The sequence below is a fragment of the Agelaius phoeniceus genome, chromosome 10, assembly GCF_051311805.1.
Source record: "Agelaius phoeniceus isolate bAgePho1 chromosome 10, bAgePho1.hap1, whole genome shotgun sequence".
Taxonomy (NCBI): domain Eukaryota; kingdom Metazoa; phylum Chordata; class Aves; order Passeriformes; family Icteridae; genus Agelaius; species Agelaius phoeniceus.
The window spans coordinates 24,071,890-24,094,421 of record NC_135274.1 but is presented as its reverse complement, the minus strand read 5'-3'; the positions used below and the strand labels follow the sequence as shown (position 1 = coordinate 24,094,421).

The 22,532-nt window shown below is 40.2% G+C and overlaps 1 protein-coding gene across 13 annotated transcripts; it reads right to left on the bottom strand.

The window, feature by feature from the left end:
- Nucleotides 1–1,058: 1,058 nt before the first annotated feature.
- On the bottom strand, nt 1,059–18,498 carry ZBBX (zinc finger B-box domain containing). 13 transcript variants are annotated; one of them, XM_077184184.1, is made up of 20 exons: nt 18,351–18,498; nt 17,968–18,024; nt 17,801–17,868; nt 17,602–17,683; nt 14,434–14,521; nt 13,830–13,943; nt 12,574–12,667; nt 11,444–11,489; nt 11,192–11,301; nt 8,465–8,642; nt 7,479–7,599; nt 6,841–6,974; nt 6,527–6,630; nt 6,107–6,210; nt 5,489–5,520; nt 4,788–5,062; nt 4,005–4,164; nt 3,325–3,480; nt 2,002–2,143; nt 1,059–1,342 (listed from the first exon to the last, which is right to left on the bottom strand). In XM_077184184.1, the coding sequence occupies exons 5-20, from the start codon at nt 14,499–14,501 to the stop codon at nt 1,267–1,269; spliced, it is 1,914 nt and encodes a 637-aa protein (XP_077040299.1). In that variant the 5' UTR covers nt 14,502–14,521; nt 17,602–17,683; nt 17,801–17,868; nt 17,968–18,024; nt 18,351–18,498; the 3' UTR covers nt 1,059–1,266. The 13 variants fall into 13 exon arrangements, with proteins under 13 accessions (XP_077040299.1, XP_077040303.1, XP_077040302.1 ...); XM_077184188.1 differs by lacking the exon at nt 17,602–17,683 and having other exon boundaries at nt 18,233–18,498; XM_077184187.1 differs by lacking the exon at nt 17,602–17,683 and having other exon boundaries at nt 18,317–18,498.
- Between the last annotated feature and the right edge of the window lie 4,034 nt (nt 18,499–22,532).

Below are 22,532 nucleotides of genomic sequence, written 5' to 3'. Positions count from 1 at the left end.
GGATAACAATTTCCATGAATTTTAGAGCTCTGCCAGGTAGTTCACCCATAAACATCTAAGAACAATTGTCAGACAAAAGCTTCTAATTAATCCCACTTTCAAAATCCCCAACACAAAAAGAGAAATCTTTGTCACTGCCTTTGATACACCTTTTTTATAAAAACTAGGGGACAAGGGGAAAGTTTTCCTTAAAACCCACAGTGAAGGAAAAAAAAGGAGGAAAGAGTCAGGCACATGAAGGGAAAGAGAACTTTCAAGCTCAGCAAGCTGCTGTGTCTGAGAACCCTAAAGATGTTAGCAAAAGATACCATTTAGGTAATTTCAAAGCCACTCAATTACTGGGTACAATTAAGCATCTCCTCAACAAGAGCAGAAAGTCCCCAAACCCTCTTTACATCAAAGCACCACATTGGCCAAATGACCTTTTACAGGAATTATATTAATTGCATTAATAAAAACCTTAGACTTTCTGGGGAGGAGGAAGAAAAAAGCTTTTTATTCAACACAAATAGAGCAAGTTCAAAAGGACACTTGGGGCTGTTTGTTAAAATTCAAACCAACCAGGACGATTTGAACTGCATTTCCTCTTTGTTCTTTAAATTATCAAAGGCCTGTAAGGCAGTAACTTAGAGCACAGCTGGATTTGCCTGGACACAGATCCATCTGAACTGGAATTTTGGAGCAGGGAAAGAAAGGGAATTCACTCCCATTTGATTCTGAGCACAGGTTTGCTGCTGCTCTGGGCTCCCTGCTGCAGGTGGGAAGAAAGGAATGTGGCAGGAGAAGTTCAATGTCCAGTGCAAAGCTGTTAAATTCTATTCTGCAAGGTTCAGTCCCTTCTAAAACATGTGACAAAGGGTACTTGACCTCAGGGACTCCTCCTGTGCTTCTCACCACAAACCTGATCATACAGAAACCCCAGTTTATCCCATTGATACCCCTGGTGTGCCACTTTCCAGCTTGGCCACATAAAACCACATTTGGAGACACAAAACTCCACCTGCAGACAAGGAAACTTAAATTGAATTAAAAACAATAAATAAAACAATCCTAAAAAATAGCAGCACAAGAGAAGTTCTTTTATTCTGTTGTTTCTTCATAGTAAGAATTTTTAACAAACCAAATCAAGAAGTTTTCAAGAAGTTTTAATGACAACTTTGCAGAATATTCCTTAGTAAATGATGTCTTGAGCAGAACTTAAAACACCTCTTGATCCTCTTGGTTCTGAACCATGCAAAGGTGGAGACAGAACTGACTTTTCCATGTTCACTGCAATGCCAGAACCTGCTGTTTGTCCTCCAGAATTGCTTCCTCAGCATCCATTTGGCTTTCCTCCCAGTCCCTGAAAAGAAACACGCCCCAGTGATTGCCAGTGCCTCCAATTGCCCAAGTTCTCTGCTTTAAGCCCTGCTGACATATGTTCACATGTGTTGAACTAAAAGGCACAACAAAAAGCTTTTCCTGGAGATGTTGGCAGTACAAGCTACTCTAATTCAGCTTTTCCCTCAGTTTCTGTCCCAAATCTCTGAATCAGCTCTAAGCACACAGCATGGAGCTCCCTTCAGTGCTCCTCTGACCCTGCTGGGGAGGAGATCCCAGTGAGAAACCAGTGAGACACAGAACTTCAGCAACTTCCTTTTCTCCAGTCATCTCCTCAGTGTCCAAGGCAAAATAACAAACACATGGTGAGTCACAACCCAAGAATGCAGATGATTATAAGAGATTCACCTCATAAATCTGTGTTAATGCATTGAAAAACCCACAGTCCCCAAATTTATCATTTGGAGTCCAAACAACAAAATAGATCCCTCAGTTCTGACTCTGAGCTGCCTGAGAGGGGGCTTAGAACACCAAGACACCACACAGGTCATGCTAACTTGAATTGTGCATTACCTGCTAATTACAAGAGAGCTGGGGCTGGTTTTATTTCAGTTCTGACATGGTTGGCATCTTGAATAATCTAAAATGTCATAAAAAACACAGCCAGCAAGTTGAACTTACCCAAAAATATCAAATGGGTCATGGTCTTTCAGCTCCAGGGTGCTCTGGAAATCTGCATTTCCAGAGATCTTCTCCATGGCTCTGCTGGAGGAGGTTCCATCTTCACAAGCTAAGCTGGAATGATTTTCATGGCCTGAAATGTCTTAGGAGCAAATATGAACAAAAAGATGCAGTATCCTCATTACCAGCTTGAAAAAAATTCAAAATATTGAAAAAAAACCTTGCCATTAAAAGTCTCAAACCAACTCTAGCTAATGAAAAATATCACTACTAAAAAATTAAGATTGTACTTTCCAAAGTATTTGTAAGTTCTTTATTAACACCTATAAATTCACCACCTCCTACTTCAGAAGTATCTTTCAGAAAAGAAATACATGATTTAAGTATTCTGCACAATGCCACAAATTTTGTGTGAGGGGAGACACTGAATGATTGCAGAAAGCTCTGAAGTTTGGTCCTTTTTTTTTTTTTAATTTAAACTAACATGAATAAAATATAGACCCTTTCCAATATTTTCCTGGGATTCAAAATTGACAGCTTCGATTTCTGCACACAGCATTATTTAAATTAAAATGTCAACCTGGTTGCTCCTGATGTGAGAAATAATGCAGAGCTACATTTCTTGGGATGGAGACAGTTGAAATTGAGAAAGGTAACACAAAAGTGCAGATACAGTTATTACTTGTGTCCCTGTTTCCTTGAGTTCATATAATCAGACTTGCTTCTGTAGCAGAAGAAATCCTTTATTAGATCACTCCCAAATTGTACCAGAGACAGCCAACACACACAAATACAGAAACTTCTTCTAGAGGGTTTGTTCTCTAAATATTCAAGCTAAGAGTGGAGTAAAAGGGCAGCAGCAGAAGCAGAAACTAAGCTAAATACAAAGAATTCTTGGTGAGAGCTGAAAAGAGGTATTTTTAACACCAAAGCCTATTCAAAAAAACACTAAAATACAAATATACAAAAAAATATAATAATAATATAATATATAAAATAAATAATTATTATTATATTAATAATAAATATTAATAAAATATATAAAATATAAATATATAAATATATATTTATATATAATATATATAAAATATATATAAAATATATATATATTTTAAAAAAAAATATATATATATAAAATATATAAAATAAAAAGCCTGTTAAAAAAAACCCCAAAATACAAATACACAAATGAAGATATAGAAATGACCGACTCAAACAAAATTTAATTTTCCAATTGTGGAAAATTAAAATTTTGTGGGAAGTTTTCATTTTCCACAATTAAAATTAACCTAATTAGGTTCTCAGAGCTGTGGCTGTGCCTACCTGGCCATGGCATCCATGCTGCCATCAGGTGAGAAAGTTGATTTTGAGCCTGGAAAGCTTTTGCAGCTCTGTTCAGCTGACTCTCCAAGACACCTTGAACTACAGAGTCATCAGCACATTCACTCAGGCTCCTCTCAGAAACCCACTGCTCATCTCCTGAAATCCAACATTATTACAGCAAATTATTGGCAGGTTTTGTGTTAATATGCATTTAAATGCAGCAAATATAGGAAGAGTAATGTGCAGATTAAAGAAGACACACAACAAATTTTTTTACAGATAGGCAACAGCCTAAAAGCCTGATTTCAAGTGATAGATTTAATCAGATTAATGATGTTCACTTGTTGTTTCATATACACCATGGAAAGCAATAGGAACTTCATGGAACTCTATTATCAGGGGATATACCAATATAAATAATTACATTTGTATTCTATTATATATTATACATAATACATACTATAATAAATATAATCATATACAGTTTAATCATAATTATAAAGATTAATTTTATGGCACTAGGCTGCCTCAAAGTAGGGAATTTATTTTCTCCTTGCCCAGCACCACTTATGTGGCAGGCATGTCACCCTGAAGTGACTCCTAAAGCAAGCTGGATGGAAGGGAACTGTAAAAAGATGATAAATATGTATGTTTTTGAGGATTTATTCACACAACAGTACCTGGAAAAGGGATACTCCTGTCCCTAGGGCTGGAGGCAGCAGACAGGGAAGAAGGGGCCTCCAGCTTTTCTTGTTTAGGGTTTGCACCTACAACAAAGAAACCTTCAAGTCCCTGATATGATGCAGAACCACATTTCTGTCTTTTGGCTACATCCTGTAACTTGAATAAAACAGAGAGATTACAAACAGGAAACTTTATAATTGCCCCAGCAAGTTTAGATTAATAAAATGCTCTTTTGATAGAGCACAGACTGATTTGGACAGCCAGCTGTAATAGATATTCATGAGGATGATGTTTTTGCTCAAGATATGCTTTAAAATCCTAAAAACTTCTCATGTTGTGAGAGCTTCAGTCTGTTCTTGCACTAGGGACATGAAAAGCAGATTTTCTTTGTGTTCACTTTTAGGTACATAAAGGAAGGTGACCACTGTTTACCAATGACTCCAAATCAATGTCCTAACCTTTTCTATAATTTGTTTTTGCTTTTAATTTTATTTTCAGCAAATGAGGATCTGAATAATTTGTTAGATAAGATAGAGCACCATTTTTGGTCATTCAGACAAGAGGTGAAGTACTGTCAATACAAACATGGGAAGATCTGCTCCTCCAACACCTTTTTTAAGTCTGAGAAGTTTTTGAAGCTTAACAGAAAACCTGGAACCACAAAGTGGAGCCCTTCATCCCCTGCATATCAAATATGGTAAGCAGTGACAATCCCCTAAATCTAAAGGGATAAAGCACCATTCCTAATTTATTCAGCAATTAAAGACACCATCACTTACTGCTGAAGATTTTGCAGTTCCAGGCAGGACCAAGCTCTGGGCGTTGCAGTCCCTGCCCAGTTCTTGTGGCTCTCTCCTGCTCTGCTGCAGTTCTGTCTCCAGACCCCTGCTGCTCCTCAGGGCAGCCCCAGTGGGATCTTTGCTCACCCCCTCAGTGGGCTCAGAGATCTCCTCAGCAAGTCCACAGGAGCCCAGGGATCCTCTCCCAGCCTTTGGTTCAATGCTCTCCTCCTGCACTGCATCTATTTCAAGATCACTGCAGACAATCAGTTTTTCTATAGAAGTACAACACAATCATGAAAATAGCAATACTTGTAATGAATATTAATTATAAACTGCAAGTCAACTGTCTTTTCTTCATGAATTTATAAAATACAAAATCTCCACTAAAGCTAAAGAAAGGCAATTGTGGAAATTTATTAAAATTTCCTTAAAAGCATTATAAGGTTTGAAATCCATCTTAGCAGGCTGTGAATGATTCTGTAAGTTGGTTTTCTTTGTTATAGGTATTTATCACAGTGCTCACACAGCCCATCAAACTGCAATCAAATCAAATTGTGATAGCCCAGAGAATGGGACATAATTTAATATCTTTAATTATTTTTCAGCCCACTGTAGTTGACTACCCCAACCTATATGAGAATGATAAACTGAACACATTTATGTATTTTCATAAAAAGAACTTAACTTCTCACATTTACCTTGAGAAATTTCTTTAGGAGAAACAGGATTTCTGTTGAGAGGAAAAAGTAAAAACTATTAAGTTTCAGCTGAGGAAGTTAAATGCAAAGAAGACTTTCCCATTATACCCATTTCACTTTTAAGGGGCTGGTTCTGTGTCCTAGTCTGCAAATGCTGAGCTTTGATAGAGGAGGGGAAAAGAGCAGAAAGATACAAAAAGCAAACCAGGTCACAGTTAATCCAATAAGTGTTGGGAGACCAGAAGAATTGCAGATGTATCAATTATTGTTTTTGTCTGGAATTACAAGGTCAGTTAAGTAAGAGTATCTTCAATGTGCAGAGCACTGATCCATGGTAAAATCTGTATGTGAATTCCTGATCCTGCTGAGATAAGAGCTCAGAAAAGACAATTTACTACAATTCAGGACAGGCAAGTGCAAAGAAATGCATCTTACCCATATGGGTTAGGATTTCAAGGTGATGCCTCTCTAGTTACAGGCAGTTAATATTCCTTAGTGGTTTGAAACACTGCACACATAACTCAAATCTAACTGCCTGCAAAGAAAAGCCTCCATTTCTTAGGAACTAGCACAAATTTGGGATTATTTCCTCTCCCACAGTCTCTGCATTCCTGATACCTTCCACCCTCCAGTGGGTCAGTTTTTCCTTGCTTATTCATTCCCACATCTCCAGTTTCCTCTACTGAAGAGTCTGAAGATTCTTCCAAGTCCTCACTCTGAGACTGAATAAAGAACAAAAATAAAAAATAAAATAAAAATTTTAAAAATAAAGAAAAAAATTTAAGACTGCTGAGAAGCTGCCAGACTTTATTTGTGTATAAATCCCATACAGTGCAGGTTCCTGAACACAACAGAAAAAAAGCACAGGGAACTTTTGGAGCTATCAGTTTTCCACATTTGTATGGAAAACAAACAATGCACCAGTGTTCCTCCTTATTGGAAGTTATTTAACTGCTGCTACTTTAAACATTTAACAGATCAAAACTTGAACAAATCAGTTCATTGTTGAGACTCATGAAGTCCTTTACCAGTACTCACATCATCAAGGAACTCAATTTGCAAAGAGGACTCTGCATTTTCAGAAACAGTGTTGGATTCTTCAGCTCTATAAATAGATGCCCAGTATTTCTTCACCTCTTCATCTGTGAAATATAAATAATTTCATGCATTTCAGTTTTTCCTGTTCAAAACACACTCAAAAATGCAACGTTTTTGTTCATTATGGAAAACCCACAAATTTCTCCTTTTATTATTGCTTTTGGCAAACTGGTTAAGAGTGGAAATGCTCAGCAACCATAGAAAAATCTCAAGGAAAAGGTATTTTGGATTGAATAAATGGAAATCTGTTACACCTGTTAACTCCTCAATGTCATCATCATCATCATCTCCTTGTCCTCCTCCTTCAGCCCCATCCTGTTGAACACTCAGGGCTTGCACAGGCCTTGAATCTTTCATGCAACTTGCAAAAAATTGATCAACTGGAGTTCTGAAACAGGGAAAAAAAAATAAAAATCAATCTTAAAAAGTCATACTTTTAAAAATATACCAAAGAAAAAAGGAAAAACCCTACCAGCCAATTTACTGCAGCAGCATTAACTAACTCCTCCTAACTTCATTGAGGTGACTTTGCTTCTCAAGAACTCATAAAACAACTCTGTAATGTCCACAAAAGAATCCTGGAAACTCCTTTTCTCTATAAAACTCCTGTAGCAATTGCCCCAAAATCAAGTAGCCAAATATCATTACCAGTCTTCAAATTCCACAATAAACTGAGAGCAAAGAGAATCTCTCTAAATACTTCCTTTGCAGGAATTCTGAACTATCAAGTGATCAAGTCTGGTTATAATCATTATTTTATTAAAATAAATCTCCCTGTATACACTCCCCTTGACTCTTGATAATATATCTAATATTTTAAAAGTTTCATTTGGATTTTTGTTAATTCGGTATCTCTGAATTCTCTCATTAGGAGCAGCAAATGCAACAATACCTTCTGTATTTCTTCAGCAGGAGTTTCTCCATGTAGCTCAGGCCATCCTTCTGGAATTCCACGTGGATGGGTTCCTTCAGAGCACTAACATTGGTCTGTACCTCACAATTCCCCACAGCTTCTGTCAGAGTTATTTGAAAAAAGAAATACAGCTGTTTAGCATTATAAATGTCCTCTTCACCTACATTGTTTTTGAATGAACATCACATTGAGCCTGCTTAGTTCAGTCTTCACATAACTCCAAAATTTAAATGGCCAGCAATATTATATTTACAGAACACAGGCAGTATTGGGAGCAGCCATAAAAACTCATCTATTACAGATTACACACTGCAGCCATAGAAAGAGTGGGGGAGATGGAAATCCGTGACTCCACAGATCAAAATCCCAAAGAAAAGGAGAAAAAAAATGAAAAAAATCAGTTTAATATTATTTTGTACAAAAAGGCACAGAGAAAAACCACCATCCGTGGACTAGAGGAACAAGACACAGATTGGATTTGCACAAATCCAATCAGACCAGAGGAATTTTCCATATTTTTCCATGCATACTTCAGCTGATTGCAGCTTTTCATTGGGACAAAGAAATATTAAGAGCCTGTGGAAGGCAAGCAGAAAATGTACTTGGATAGAACACACAAAATCCTGAGCCCTGCACATTCCTTGCCTCAGTTTGAAACTGGTTTTATGTTTGAGCATTGCAGCTCATGCTGAAGTGCCACGTGAGACACAAAGCCATGGGAGGGTACAGGGGCATGGGCTGGACATCCTGGCCACTGCCAGGGATCATTACAAAAACTGAGCTAAACACCCTGAATAGCATTAAAAAAAACCTTCAGAGATGATTGTTATTAATGAAGACACACTGAGAAAGAGTAAAATGGGTTTTCTTAGCTTCACATAATATCTGCCTTCATTAATCTAAAATCGAACTCTCCCAAAGGGCTCCTAATGTAGTTAAAATGTCCTAACCAGAACAAACCATACCTGATGGGACCTCAGTGGCACACAGGCCTCCTCCAGGACCACTCTCACCTCTCCTCCACTGAAGCAAAGCTTCCTGGAAAGACTCTGCAGATGCCCTCTCATCAAAGGCACCACTCAGCAGCAATCCTTGGTCCTGCTGCTTCCCAGGGCTCGCGCTGGTTGATGCTGAGGCTGGTTCCTAAATCAGTTCCACAACGTTACTGATAAAGCATTTCTGAGGAGCAGCAGCATTTTTAGTGTCAGCTGTGGAACTGCAGCACTCACTTTGCTGGGCTCTGCTGAGCTACCTGGTAATCAAGATCACTCCTATTTTATATGATCCTGCTCACAATTAACTGCAAAAATTTATCAAGAACTAAATAAGAAAGGCAAAGTTTTTATTACCAGACACACAAAACCCCTGCTTTTAAAGGTTTCTGGTATCAGAGCAGTGGCCATGGACACCCACATCCCATGTTTTGGATATAAAGCCATGGACACCACCTGTACTAAGGGATTAAATGAGGCACTTAATGCAGCATGTCTCATTTAAAGGAATTTATGAGCTATGTGCTTTACTAATGAAGAGCTGCTTATTGAAGCTTCCCAGTGGACAGGGGCACATCTGGAGAGGTCAGCAAGAGGAAAATGGTCATTTAAGGGGCTAACTGGGATAGCCATTAATACAGCAGTGCAGGGAAGTCCAAACTGTAATTGATGAGATTGATTGAAAACAGCTACAAAAGGAGAAAACCACTCCTACACTGGGACTTTCAACACAGTGGTTTTGCAACCTTTATTAGAACAAAGAAAATTACTGTGAAAGGTTTTCATTACCAACTCTTGGATTATTATCAAGCAAAACCATGAAATAATCAATGTATTTATAGAAAAAAATCCTTTGTCTACACATTGTCCAAGTGAGTGACCTGCTCTTACCACAACAAAGCAGCAAAGGTACAGGCAGAAAGATGAGAGTCAAACATGGCAGCCATGATATTTTCTGAAAAATCCTTCCCTTAGGATTTTTTTCTCCTGAGAAGCTGAGAGGCCTCAGGAACAAAATGCAACCAATGGTTATCTGCTGCTGTGGAATGCAACAGGTGCATCTGGGATTGGTCCCATGTGGTTGTGTCTAATTAATGAGCAATCACAGTCCAGCTGTCCAGAATGCCTCAGTCAGTCATAACCCTCTGTTATCATTCTTTCTGATGAAGTCATATCTTCTACTCTTTTAGTATGGTTTTAATATAATATATATGATAAAATAATCAATGAAGCCTTCTAAAACATGGAGTCAACATTCTCATCTCTTCCCTCACCCTAAGACCCCTGCAAACACCATCACAAAACATCAGCATCCCCTACACCCTCAGGATGTTTTCCCAAACCCTTCTTTCCACCTGCTTTAACTGATCCAGGGACTGGCCGCACATCCAATGGCACCTGTGGCTCCAAAAGCAATAAACAGCGGCTGTTAAAGGTGTCAGTATCCGCACATCCAGGGCACTCCCCCATCCCCTTACTGCAGTGCGGGGTGAGCAGGGCACGAAGTTCACTGTGTGAACAGAGGATCAGCAGGGAACAACTCCAGCGACTGGCAGCTCACTTCCCCGCAGCAGCGCGGATTTCCAGCCCCGTTCTTGCTCCGGCTGGATCCCTGCCAGCGCGGGGTTCCCCGGGATCCGCGCTCCGGGATCCGCAGCGTCCCGCGGGGGCGCAGCGCCCTCGAGCGGCCGTCACCGGCACTGCAGCCGCCCCCGCGCTCCGGGGATCGCTCCGGGGCCGGGAGCGCTCCCCAAAAACCGCTGGGAAAAAACGAAACACGCGCGATGTGCGCTGCTGGGAGTGTGCCAGGGTCTTTGTTGAGTGAAATTAGGAGCACGGCAGCAAAATCCCCGCGGTTTTTTTGTTGGCAAGTTTTCTTAAATTCCAAATCCGCGCGTATTTTTTCCCCAAAGGAAAAGCGTTACAAAGAGACGCACAAAATATCAGTTCCTTTGGAGGGTTATTAAACCATCTCCAACTGGTTTAATAAAAATGGGGAAAAGAAATCACATCGTGTATTAGAGAGAGATCTCCCTCCACACCCTAAGAGAAATTATACTTTTTTAGAATAAAAATGTTCTTTTCTTATTCAACAGTGGAATTTCACATAAATTACTTTAAAATCGAGTTGTATGAGGCTACACCACACTTTGGAGGCTGAGTTTCCTAGTTCTTATTTGTTTCCTATTTCCTACTTGCTAATGGGCAAAAATACCCTTATTAAATGGAAATCACCTCGTACTTGATAATAGAAATTTCCACTACAACACAGCTAACAAGGTGCCAGCTTGGAAATCAGTCAGAATTCAACACATGCTTTACGTAAGGATTTAAAATTACAAAATATTCATGGACCACTTAATTTTGGCCCCTTTGCCTGCAACCACACATCTTTCTTTAATCACAAAGAAGTGTTCTTTAGTTAAGGATGAGATCAGCCTCCTTCAGCCACGGCCACATGCTGGGCAAGTTAATAAACACTGAGTTTAAATAAATTCTTTAACAGTTACCAGTTAAAGAAGTGGTCACAGTTCTGACAACAGAACCATTTCATCTGTTTCTTGCATTCAGGGAGAGAAGTCTGTAAAATCTCTCTTTACTTTACAGGCACTAAGTAATTATCAGAGAGAAAGTGACACAAAAACATTCTACACACATTAAATTGTGTTGCTTGTGAGTTATTTTTAACCATTTACTTACCAGCAGCCCACCCTTAATTTCAGGTGGTCCATAGCCCACCCCCTTCACTCCCAACTTCTCATGAGCTACCACATTTCCTCTTTTAGGCTTGACTGGTTTTTTCACTGGCTCTGAAACACAACAAACAACAAAAATCTCAACTAATCCAGTATTCCACTCTCTGATTTCTTCAGTGTTTAATTGCAGCAACCTCTACAAAGCAATAATCTAGCAGAAGTTTAAGTTTTATTTGGTTAAGGAAGATGCCTTTACCTTGAATCTGTTTGAGTACTTGTAACTTCACTCTTTGTGGAGAAACCTAGAGGAAAGAATATTTCCATATATCTGTATAAGGTTTTAATGCTAATGAACAAACAGCAAGTTTTACAGAATGAAAATTATTTTAGGGAAATAGGGCATGCATTTCAAGAGAAAACTCCATGTATTGCTCATGACAGCCATGAAGCCCAGGACCAGTTTCCCTCCCCAGACATGAAACATTGTCCACCTAGCCCTTCCATGATTTAACATCCCAGTAATTCATAATTTTCAGCATTTTTGCTCCTCAGTTTTCCCCTGCAAACTGAGTTCATCCTGCAGCCACACTACCCCTCACTCACCCCTTATTTTAATTTTGCTGTTTTTAAAGTTCTGCCCATTCATCTCTTCAGCCACCCCAGCTGAAACCTCAAGTCCTTGAAGCAGCAACAGCTACGAGTTCCTTGTCTCAGAGAATGGGGAAGGGAAAGAGGTGTGTAAAGAAAACCTTTTCATTCTGATCCTCTCTTCTCACAGACAAGGAGGCAATTCTATTGAGTTATCATTTTCTGCATGTTTAAAAAATTTGCCACAGATTTTTCCAAAAGAAGATAAGTTCCCCTTTTGTACTTACTGAAGAGAAAACAGATTTTTCAAAGATTTAGCAGGAAAGTTCTACATCCCTTCTTTTTAGGTCTGAGCAAGGATGTCATAGAACAAGAGTCAATATAACTGAGTTAAAGACTTGAACTGTGGTGTATTTTATCTGGAAAGGCAGAGAATTTGCACTCCAAGTTTCACCCAAAGCCTTTCAGTATTTCAGATCCATCCTGGGCACCAGCCAGCCAAAGCCAGGCTCCTGATGAGTTCCACCACTACCAGTGCCACTCTTACAGGATTAAATCTGTAGGAGCTGGGATAATTTGCTGTTTATTGCAACTGATCACCCAACAAAATTTGATGTTCCTCCAGCTCAAAGGGAATCAGAAGCTTGGCAGGGAAAAATAAGCAGTCAGGAATTTTACTCTGATGGGGCTCAACCTTTTGGTTTTGCAGTATTTGAAATGTTCCTGTTCTGCAGCATAAATCCAGTTCTAAATCTTGTTTTACTTTAGATAGCTTTACTTGCAAATATGGTTTCCTACCTTTTTCCTGTTTTCATTATTTTGTGCCACAGTTCGGGCTTGGGGGGTCCTTGGTCCTGCCTGCCCAGATTTCCAATGATAAGCACCCAACTTCCTACAAACCAAGGCAAGAAAATACTTCAGAATTCAGCCTTCTGCAAGCAAGAGAAGCACAAAAATTTTCCTTCAGCTTGTTAAATATGAACAAAACATCACAAAAATAAAATTCTTCTCTACAGGACAATCAAGTTCCCAAAAGCACAAATACTCTCTTCCACTGAAACCTGCTTCAAGTCTCCTTTAAAAGCAGCAAATTCAACAAATGTGTGAGAAAGTGCTTATCTTTAAGCCATTAAGTTGGTCCAAGTTTATAAACTTAAAAAAAAAAGAAAAACTTATCAATTCTCAAAGGTTGGTTTCAGAAGAATAAAAACAAAAGTACATTTTGTGTGAGCCTTCATTGTCCCAGTTTACTGCAGGACTTGATCCAGCACTGCTAACAATGCAGGAACTCTCAGATCCTTTCCAGCCCAAACCACTCCACAATTGCAGTGCTGCAAATGCCAAAGCCTCCTGTCCTTGGAGCTCAGCACTGCCACCCTATCAGGGGCTGCAGGGACAAGGCCTTGAGAACAAACCAACAACACCATGGAGACAAAAGTGCCACACATGCCCTGGAAAACACTGCCCCAGCAGCTCAGGGCAGTGCTCACAGAGCTGCCAACAGCTCAGCAGCACCAAGGCATCCAAAGCCAAGGCATTTGCATTCCCAGCAGGCAGAAACTCAAGGAAAAGGAAGCAGGTGTTGCAGGAATTTGCCAACACTCAGAGTGACTCAGATTGAAACCTCACCCCAGCCTTTGCCTCGTTACACTGTGCCTGGTTCCAAGCCCTGTTTGCCACCATGCAGGAGAGGCCTCCCTGGGAAGCCACGCAAATGTAAAAGGGGATCAAAAATATATCAAAAATATCAACAGCATCCTCTGCAGAAACATCAGAAATAAACAAGGAGAAACTACTCTGTCTCCTGTTTGAAAACTAAAGGGGACAAATCCAGCCAGCCAGGAGAAAAAGGGAGAGGGAATAAATGAGGAAAACAGATCAAATATCATCAAAGTCATAAGGAAGCAAGTTTAACATTGGGAAGAAATATTCAGTCTCCTCTCTGCAATCTAACTGTAAATTCCAAACTTTACAAAAGATCCCACATGGGGAGTTGGAGGTGTGGAGGGAGCATCTCACTGGATTCCTTTTTTCCAGAGAGAAACTGAACCTACCTCCTCTCTTCTTTTTCTCTGCTCATGTTTGACTGCAGCTGCAATAATCTCCTCTCCATCTCTTTGTTTTCTGCTTCTAACTGAGCTTTCTCCAGCTGCAATTCCTTGACAGTTCTGGAGGAAATAGTGAAATATTCATTAGAAGTCACCTGGAAGTCAGTAAGGTATCTGAAGAACTTTAAAGAAGCTGGAAAATTTGTCATTATAGCCATGTCCCTCCTGTATCTCCCAGCAGGACTGAAAACAGCTCTGGAAAATTTAGGACAGGTCAAGTGCAAATTCCAACAAACAAACTGATACAACTGTGCCTGTACTCAGAAAGGTTTGGGGTATAATTATATTAAAACAAACAATCCACTGATTTCTTTAGTGTGCTTGTGTTATCCAGTGGATACACAGGGTTGGTCATAAAACCTATAATTTAATCAGGAAGTAGATTAAAGCCTGAGAAAAGAAAGGCTTGTGGATAAAAGCATAGAGAAATGCTAGAAAAGAAACACATCATGATTCTTCTTGCTCTTCCATTCTTTCAGTTAATGTTGCATTAAACTTATTAAAAACTATGAAAGCACATCTCAATCCCAATCAGATTGAAGGCACTTACTTTGTTTTTAATCTCACTGAGGTTCCAGCTTTTGAGCCTGGGAGAATTACAAAATCATTGACATTCATGATGCCCAGTACAACTTCTCCTAAAAAAAAGAGAATTTCGAGGATTTAGAGTTAGGAACCTGTTGGAATGGGAATTTGATTGAAATTAAAACAGTAAAAAACTCATTACACATCCAAAACCACTCATATATAGAGGGAAATGGAGCACAAAACTTGTTTATATGAAGTGCCAATAAAATCCTAGAGCAACCGAAAATTAAATTTAACTGGGAAAAAAACCCTTTTTTTATTACATTTATGATACCAGGGAAAAGAGTTCCTTGGCTGTTTCATTTGGGCAATTCCCTAAAGTTCATGTGCAAGCAGATTAATATTAACTAAAACACAGCTTTCTTGAACCAAAACTATAGAAAACACCAAGGAGAAGAAAATTGTACCAATGGCTATGAAGTGAAACCATCTCACCTGATTTGGGAAGATAAATTCCTTCTGTCACAGACAAATTGATACAGAGGAACACAATAACTCACAGAGCAGAGCTAATCCCTCCTCTCAAGACTTCAGTGGTATTTTGAATACTTGATTTTTTCTTCAAGTATTTTGAATACTTGATTTTTTTAATTTTTTTTTTCTTTTTTACCCAGGTTGTAAAAAGAAAACACTCTTCCAAAAAAGCAAATTCACACAGCAGGGGGTTTAAATTGAGGGTGAACACCCAGAGCCTTGCTGGGCTGGAATGTTTGTGGGATAAATGCAGCTCAGTGCAAAACTGGGCATTTCCTGCTGCTGCTGGAAATAATGGAAAAAGAATGGAATAATGGCTAATGGAAAAGGAAACAAAAGTTGACAGTGCAGAGACTTAGAGCTGCCAGGGTGCTTGGAAACTCTTCTGTAGCCCGTGGATCTCAGCTTCCTGGGGAGAGCAGGACCTAGGGAAATGATAAGGATTGGAAATTTCCCAAATGGAAAACTGCCTGAAATTCAGCATTAATACAGATAAAATGTGCTCAAAAAAATCTCCACCCATGGGCCCAAACACCTCAATGGCACATGGAAGTTAAAACACCCGGTGCCACAGAACCTAAAATGCAGCATTTCAGTGCTGACAAAGCATCAGATTTGTGCACAAAACATTTTTCTTATTGTGTCACAAAACCCAAGCACTCAATTTTAACATCATTTCAAACAATTATCCCTTTATCACTTTCCAAGATAAAAGAAGATTTTAATAATTCTGAATAGAAGAAAGTTTTTTCTCTTGGCTAATGTGAGCTGGCAGGACCAGCACAGTTGGACAGGAGGAGGTCACACACTGGGTTTGAGGGGCCCAAAGGCTATTTAATAGTAAAATACAGGTCAGCTGAGCAAGCTCAAGGAGGGAAAGTAGTTAATAAAAAAATACCATTTATACAAGTTAACTTTAGCACATTCCACTGAAAGCAAATACTTAAAGGGATAACTTAAAAATGGTGTAATATCAGAGATAAATATCAGAGATGCTGTGTGAGAGTATTAGAGATAAAAAGCCCTCCAGATTTTCAAGAACACTGGGTAGAGAGAAAACAGCATCAAATAGTAGATAACAAGGGATAGACAGTGATCAACCTCCTGAAGAATTCTGAGAAAATACAGGAATTATTGAACAGATAAAGCATAAAAACAACTGTTAAACACTGAGACTGGAAGAGTCACAGTTAAACCCCATGGGGAAATGCACACCCTAAAATTTCCCTGAGCTGGGCCCTCAGGGCTGCCAGGGAAGTGCAGCAGAGGCAATCCCAAACTCCTCAGAAATACACTTGGAATTTAAACACACAGAGGGGTTCCCTCTTTCTGTCTGGTTTTTCTTTAATGAATCCCTCTTCTCTCTACTAGGCAACACAATTTGCCAGCGAGGCAAACACTAAAGCACCTCATCAACATAAATAAATCAAGCACTAATTAGCCACATCCTTTCTGCCTGCTCCCCTGCCACACTGGTACTCAAATTTCATCATTCCAGCAGGTTCCTCTGTGCTGATAATGGATGTACAGCTAAAAGTAACAAACCAAAACCTGCTGTTTGAGCTAAACAAAGTTCGAGTCAACTTTAAAGACTACATAGCTAAAGAAACCCAAATTCCACATAGTCTGTGTACCCCAGCTTGGCTCAAGTCTCTTCCTAATCAATGTAAAGACAGGTTTGTAACTTACAGACAGCTGAAGATGGCTGTGGTTTATGTCACACTACAAGAGTTTAACCAGGGCAAATTCCAACACTTTCCTCACATCAATAAACCCATCAAATCCCGAGGGATGCTGCTGTCTGTGCAATAGCTCACATCCCATTATCAACACCATGAATGTGGATTTCATGCTACACTAACTTCCATCCACTTACCAATACTCAAACCAAATTACTTCCTTTGAAGAATTATTGCAAGTGCATTAAAGAGTTTGTCTATCATCACTCCTCACCCATTTGCTGTTAATTACAACAACAGAGACTTCTGGTCCTTCCAAACATTTAATATTATGCTAGCTACTTTAAAGAAAGAGAAAAAAGAATGACATTAAAAATATAAGAAAAAAAATTACACGTAAACTTTAATTCAGGCATGCTAAAATAATTCCAGCCTTTCAGAATAAATTAATATTCTCCATGCCCCAACATCTGTGACACCAATCATTTCAAATCCCACTTTCTATTTTTAAACCAATTATCCATTTCTATGTGTAACACTCTATAACACACATGAAGTCAGATCAGGAAAACAACGTGAAACTTATTAAATGCCACTTTCCCTAAGTCATTTTACCATATGTTGCAATTTCACCATACTTTGGAAGGATGCATTATCTTGGTAACTCTGCAAACTCAACACCTCTTTCTATGGTTTCTGTATCTTCACTGCTGTGGTGGTTTGAAACAGTTTGGTTTTTAGTTAAGGGAAAAAAAAACCATAATCAACCCACTGCAATTGTTTAACCAAGAATTGTAATTTCAGCTGTGTTGTAAATAACTTCAAACACAAAGGCCACGAGCAGGAGCCTTTCCACACAGTCTACTAAAAAAGAAACAAAAAGTAACCAAAAAGAAAAACCGCAACAAAAAAAAACCCACAGAACCCAAAAACCCACCCCACATTACAAAGCACATTTCTCAAGAGAAAAATCTTACCCACAGTACGGAGCTACAGCAGTTCTGCCCCGAGCAGAGCAGGGGAAAAAAGCAGGTGGGGCGATAAATAACAGATGGGGTGCTAAATAACAGACAAGGTGATAAATAACAGATAAGGTGATAAACAACAGATAAGGTGATAAGCAACAGGTGGGGCGATAAACAACAGGTGGATGATGGCAGCAGAGCCAGAACTTGCCTTTAAAGCTCCGCTCCAGGCCCGCTGTGGGATGGGTCTGCGGGCTGTACTCGGTTCCGATGGTGGCTCTGGGGAAACAGCAGAGCACAAGGGCAGACAGAAAATAAAAGTGTAAAAAGCGCCGTAGTAAAGCTTGGGGCTGTTTGGGTTTTTTTTCCTTTCATTACCGGCGTCCTTTCAAGGCTGATGAAAACTCGGCGGGGCAGGGAAGAACGAACTGTAACCTAAAACCAGAAAGGCGTGAGAGGAGCGATGGAGAGAACAGGGCCAGCTTTGCGGGTGTGTGCCCAGGGCACTGCGGGGCACATTTGGGGCATTTACACAACTCACACCTGCCCCGCTACTCTCGGGGCACACTCTGGGGGCATTTGCACAACTCACACCTGCCCCGGTACTCTCGGGGCACACTCTGGGGGCATTTACACAACTCACACCGGCCCCGGTACTCTCAGCCTCCCTCGGGCATGGGCTGCGCGCAGGGAGCTTCGGCTCCTGAGGGGAACCGGCAGGGCTCACCCCGGCAGGGGCTGGGGGGCAGCTGAGGGCTCACCCCGGCGGGGTCTGTCGCTGTCCCGGGGGGCTGTCGCTGTCCCTGTCGCTGTCTCGAGGTGTGTCGCTATCCAGGGGCTGTCGCTGTCCCGGTCCCTGTGGTGGTCCCGGCCCCGCCGCCCCTCGATCCCTGAGCGTGGCGCCGTTGCCATGGCAGCGCGGGAGAGTCCATTGAGCGCTGCCGTGGGGGGGGGACAAGGGGAGAGATGATTCCATGTGGGGAGCGCAGAGCGCGGCTGAGGGCAGAGCTTTATTTATCACAGAACTGCGGAATAAGCTGGGTTAAAAGGAACATTAAAGATCACCCAGTGCCACTGCTGCCATGGCAAGGGCACTTTCCACTTGTTGCTGGCAGCCCCGCCAAGCCTTGGACGCTTCCAGGGGCGGGGCAGCCACAGCAGGCGCTGTGGGCGCGCTGTGCCAGGGCCTCGCCGCCCTCAGAGGGAACAGCAATTCCCTCCTTATCTAAACCTGCCTTCCCTCAATTTAAAACTATCACCCCCTTGTCCTGTCATCTAAACCCGCCTTTCATCAATTTAAAACTGTCACTCCCTTGTCCTGTCACTCCAGGCCCTTCTAAAAAGTCCCTCTCCCTCTTTTCAATGAGCCCCCTCCCGTCTCATTCCAACCTTTATTCACGAGCTTCTCAAAACATCCCCCTGTTTGTCTTTGAATGCAGGCTTTTCTGTGGTTTCGCTTTAACCTGTTATTTATTCGCCACTCTGGAGGAAGCAATCTGCTCTTCCTGCTCATTTAGTGCCGTGCTTTAAATAGGTAAAATCTAAATCAACCTCGCTGAGCGCAAGGAGGCTTCAAATGGCTTTTTTTACAAGTTATCCCATTATCCACACTAACCTTTAGTTAGTGCTCAGGACCCACAGAGCTAAACATCCTTGGGATGTTTAATTTTTCACAAAAGCCCTATTTATGCCCAGCCTGTAGATTTGTGCAGTTGTAGATCCATGCATCACATCCAGCCCCAGGTATTTATTTATGTCCCTGCCAATAAATGATAATTTGCATGCCTCCCCCTCAAAGGAGACCTGGAGTGCATGGCAATATTCGAGTTTTTATCAGTTATATTGCTGCAGTTTATTTGCTTCGAGTCGTGTCCTTCCAGTTTGGGTGGCTTGACCATTATTTATAATTGATGCTCCTTCAGGGGATAAACAGCCTCCACAGAAAAGCTGGAGTTTCAGGGGAAAAAAGCACTCCATGATCCAAGCCAGGATTTAATAAGGACAAAGTATTATCTGTTTGAAATTTATGCACTCTAAGCTGTATTTCATTTGGCAAATTTGCATTTGTCCCATATATATATTCAGGCTAGGAGGCACACAATAACTTACCCCGTTTTTCTTCACTATATAATCTGTCTGGCAGTAATTTTCCTTCATCATCCTGGTTACGGCACAGTTTTCAAGATTTTTTTACTCTGACAGGCAATTTGAGTGGAGAGCCTGTGGAAACACATATGGATTTATGGATTTTTTGATCTTGAGAAGGAACTCAAGTAGTTTGCATAGTGTGTAATCAACCTGAAAATATTCTGTATTCTGGACCTTGCCTGGAGTGTTCTTTTGTAGCATTATAACATGTTCTTCCCTGCAGGAAAATCATGTTCTTAGTAGCCAGATGAATAGAGTTTTTAATATTTTATAATAATGCCTTACTGAAAGGCATCCCATTGTACATGGGATACTTATCTGTTCTTTTCAAAGAAATTAGAAGCAATACACCATTTTACATAAATTATGTTACAATACTCAAGACTGCTTTTAATTGTGAAGTTTCCTCTAGGAAAAATGCAATTTTAGATGTAAGGTAATTTCCTGCAGAAAAATTGGCACTCAGCATCCAAAAATTGAATGATTCATTTAAGTTTTGTGAGCTTTGTGAGCTCTGGATCGAGGACCTCAGCTGGAAGAGCATCAAGAGCCTGTTTTGTTGAGGTTTGTCCCCTTAGATTTACATGCATGAGATTTGATGCTGGCATCCTCTACATAATCTTATTTATAATTAGATTATTTAACTTCCAGCCATTTTATGTGTCTCCTCCAATGCTCAGTTGTATTTTTTCTTTCATTTATCAAGCTCTGATTCTCATAAACAGAATTCCCTATTTTTGCAATCAGCTTTCACAAATGCAGATCACACAAAGAAGTCGGGGCTTGCCTGATTTCTCCCACAGTCACTTTTATTGGAAGTAAACATAAAGTTTATAAAGAAAATAAAAACTGAAATTCAACTCAGATCCATCTGGTGGAGTTGTACTATAAGTTATAAACCTTCTGTTGCCATTCTCTTCCTTTGTTCTCATACTGCTCCTGACAAAAAGGAGCCAGATTTATTAACTCTGGGGCGGCTTTTCATCCATATTAAAAGATTTTCAACTGGTTTTGAAGCTCTGTATTTACAGCCACTGTTAGAAAGAATTCCTGAGCACAGAGGTGACTGAGGGAGTGACCAAGAGTGGCTTTTAGGGGTTGTACCAACCCACATTCCTGCTTGGATTTGCAATCCCTCACATTTGTTTGAAGTTTTAGGTGAGGTTCCAGATCAAAATTTCTGAGCTTGCAGGGCTATGAGTTATATCAATACTGGAAATGAAGAATGATCAGGAAATAGAATTTAATTTTTTCCAAACTGCCTTTGATCACTTTCCACAAACTTTCATGCAGTTCAAATCCCACTTTCATGACCATTTACCAAAGGCCAGTTTTAGAACCTTGTAAACCAGGACCTGCAATAAATGAACTTTCAATTTGCTCTGGAACTCAGGCAAGAAATAGAAGCAGCATAATTTTACTTACCTGATGGCTTTCAATAAGTGCATTTTCAATAAAAACAGGGTATTCTTAATCCTCAGGAGGAGATTGTGTTACCTGTTAGTTGTGAATTATTTGCTCCATTTTGGCCATACAGCAAGACCCTTGTTTTCCCTCTTCCTCCCCTGTTTTTGGCTGCAGAGGCACATTGGAATGACAGCTACCAATGAGATGAAGATCTTTTACCCTTAGGCACACCAGATCCCATTTAAGATGGTCTGGAGTATTACAGCTATTTAAATCTAGGGAAACCCTGGACAGCTCCATCCCTTTTGGTCGATAGTAGAGGGCTAATTAAGTCCATTGGGGAGCAAAACCCAAGCAGGGTTTGATTTTCTGCCAAAATTTTCCATCACACTTCCCAGAGCAACACATTAAATTGCCATGTTCAGTCATTTTTTTGCATTCTTCATAAAAAAAAAGATTTCCTTGCTCAGCCAGAGCTCCTGGTTTGATCACAAACCTTGGGCTCAGCCAAACACAGGCAGAAATGAACTCAACACCTCCAAGCATCAGAATTTCCCTGATGAAAAGAGAAGTGTTGACCTTGAGGTGTGCAGTGCAGACCAGGCCATTAATTTGTGCCTTGAACTAAAAACACACAGTGCCTTCATTGGCCCTGCTTGACCCAAAACTCAACAAAAAGCAGCCAAAATTGGAGCCAAGTTGGGGGTTTTCTGTGAGGCCAGGAGATTTTCAGGTTTCATGACCACGTTTCAGGCTCTGTGACCTGCAGCCTGCACATCTGAAGGCAAAGCAGGCTGATACCTCCAAGGAAAAGCACTTTGCTCTAATAAATGGGAGGATTATTTCCAGTGAATACAGCTGCTGGGAAGTGTTTTATTTGCTCACTTTATGAGGGGAAAAAAAAAAAATGAACTCGTTTTAAGCCATTCAGGTTTAAGACAGGCTTTATCTCCCTGGTTGGAGGGAAAGATTAGCACTTATTAGAGCCTAATCTTAATGATATCCATTTATAAATAGGGCTTCAAATTGTCTAAAATATTTAAACACGATGAAATGTAAAGGCTTAAGACAGCTGAAGTCTTTAGAGAGAAAAGAAAAATTTCAAAACCTGAAGATTTATCTACAAAGATTAAAGCAGCTTGAATGGCAAAGCCCTTAAAATAAAAGAAAATACCAGGAGAAAGAAAACAGAATCTTTTGCTGTGTCTGTACAAGGCAAATTAAGTTATAGATGTGGTAAAATGGCTTAATAAATTATAAAAATTTAACCATTTAGCTGCTGTTTCATACCCAAAGACATCACGACTAGTTTACCTTTGTCTAATCCTGTTTTTCTGAATTTTAGACAGTCTTTGCTTTTTGTACAGAAGACTGTTAATGCATTGAGG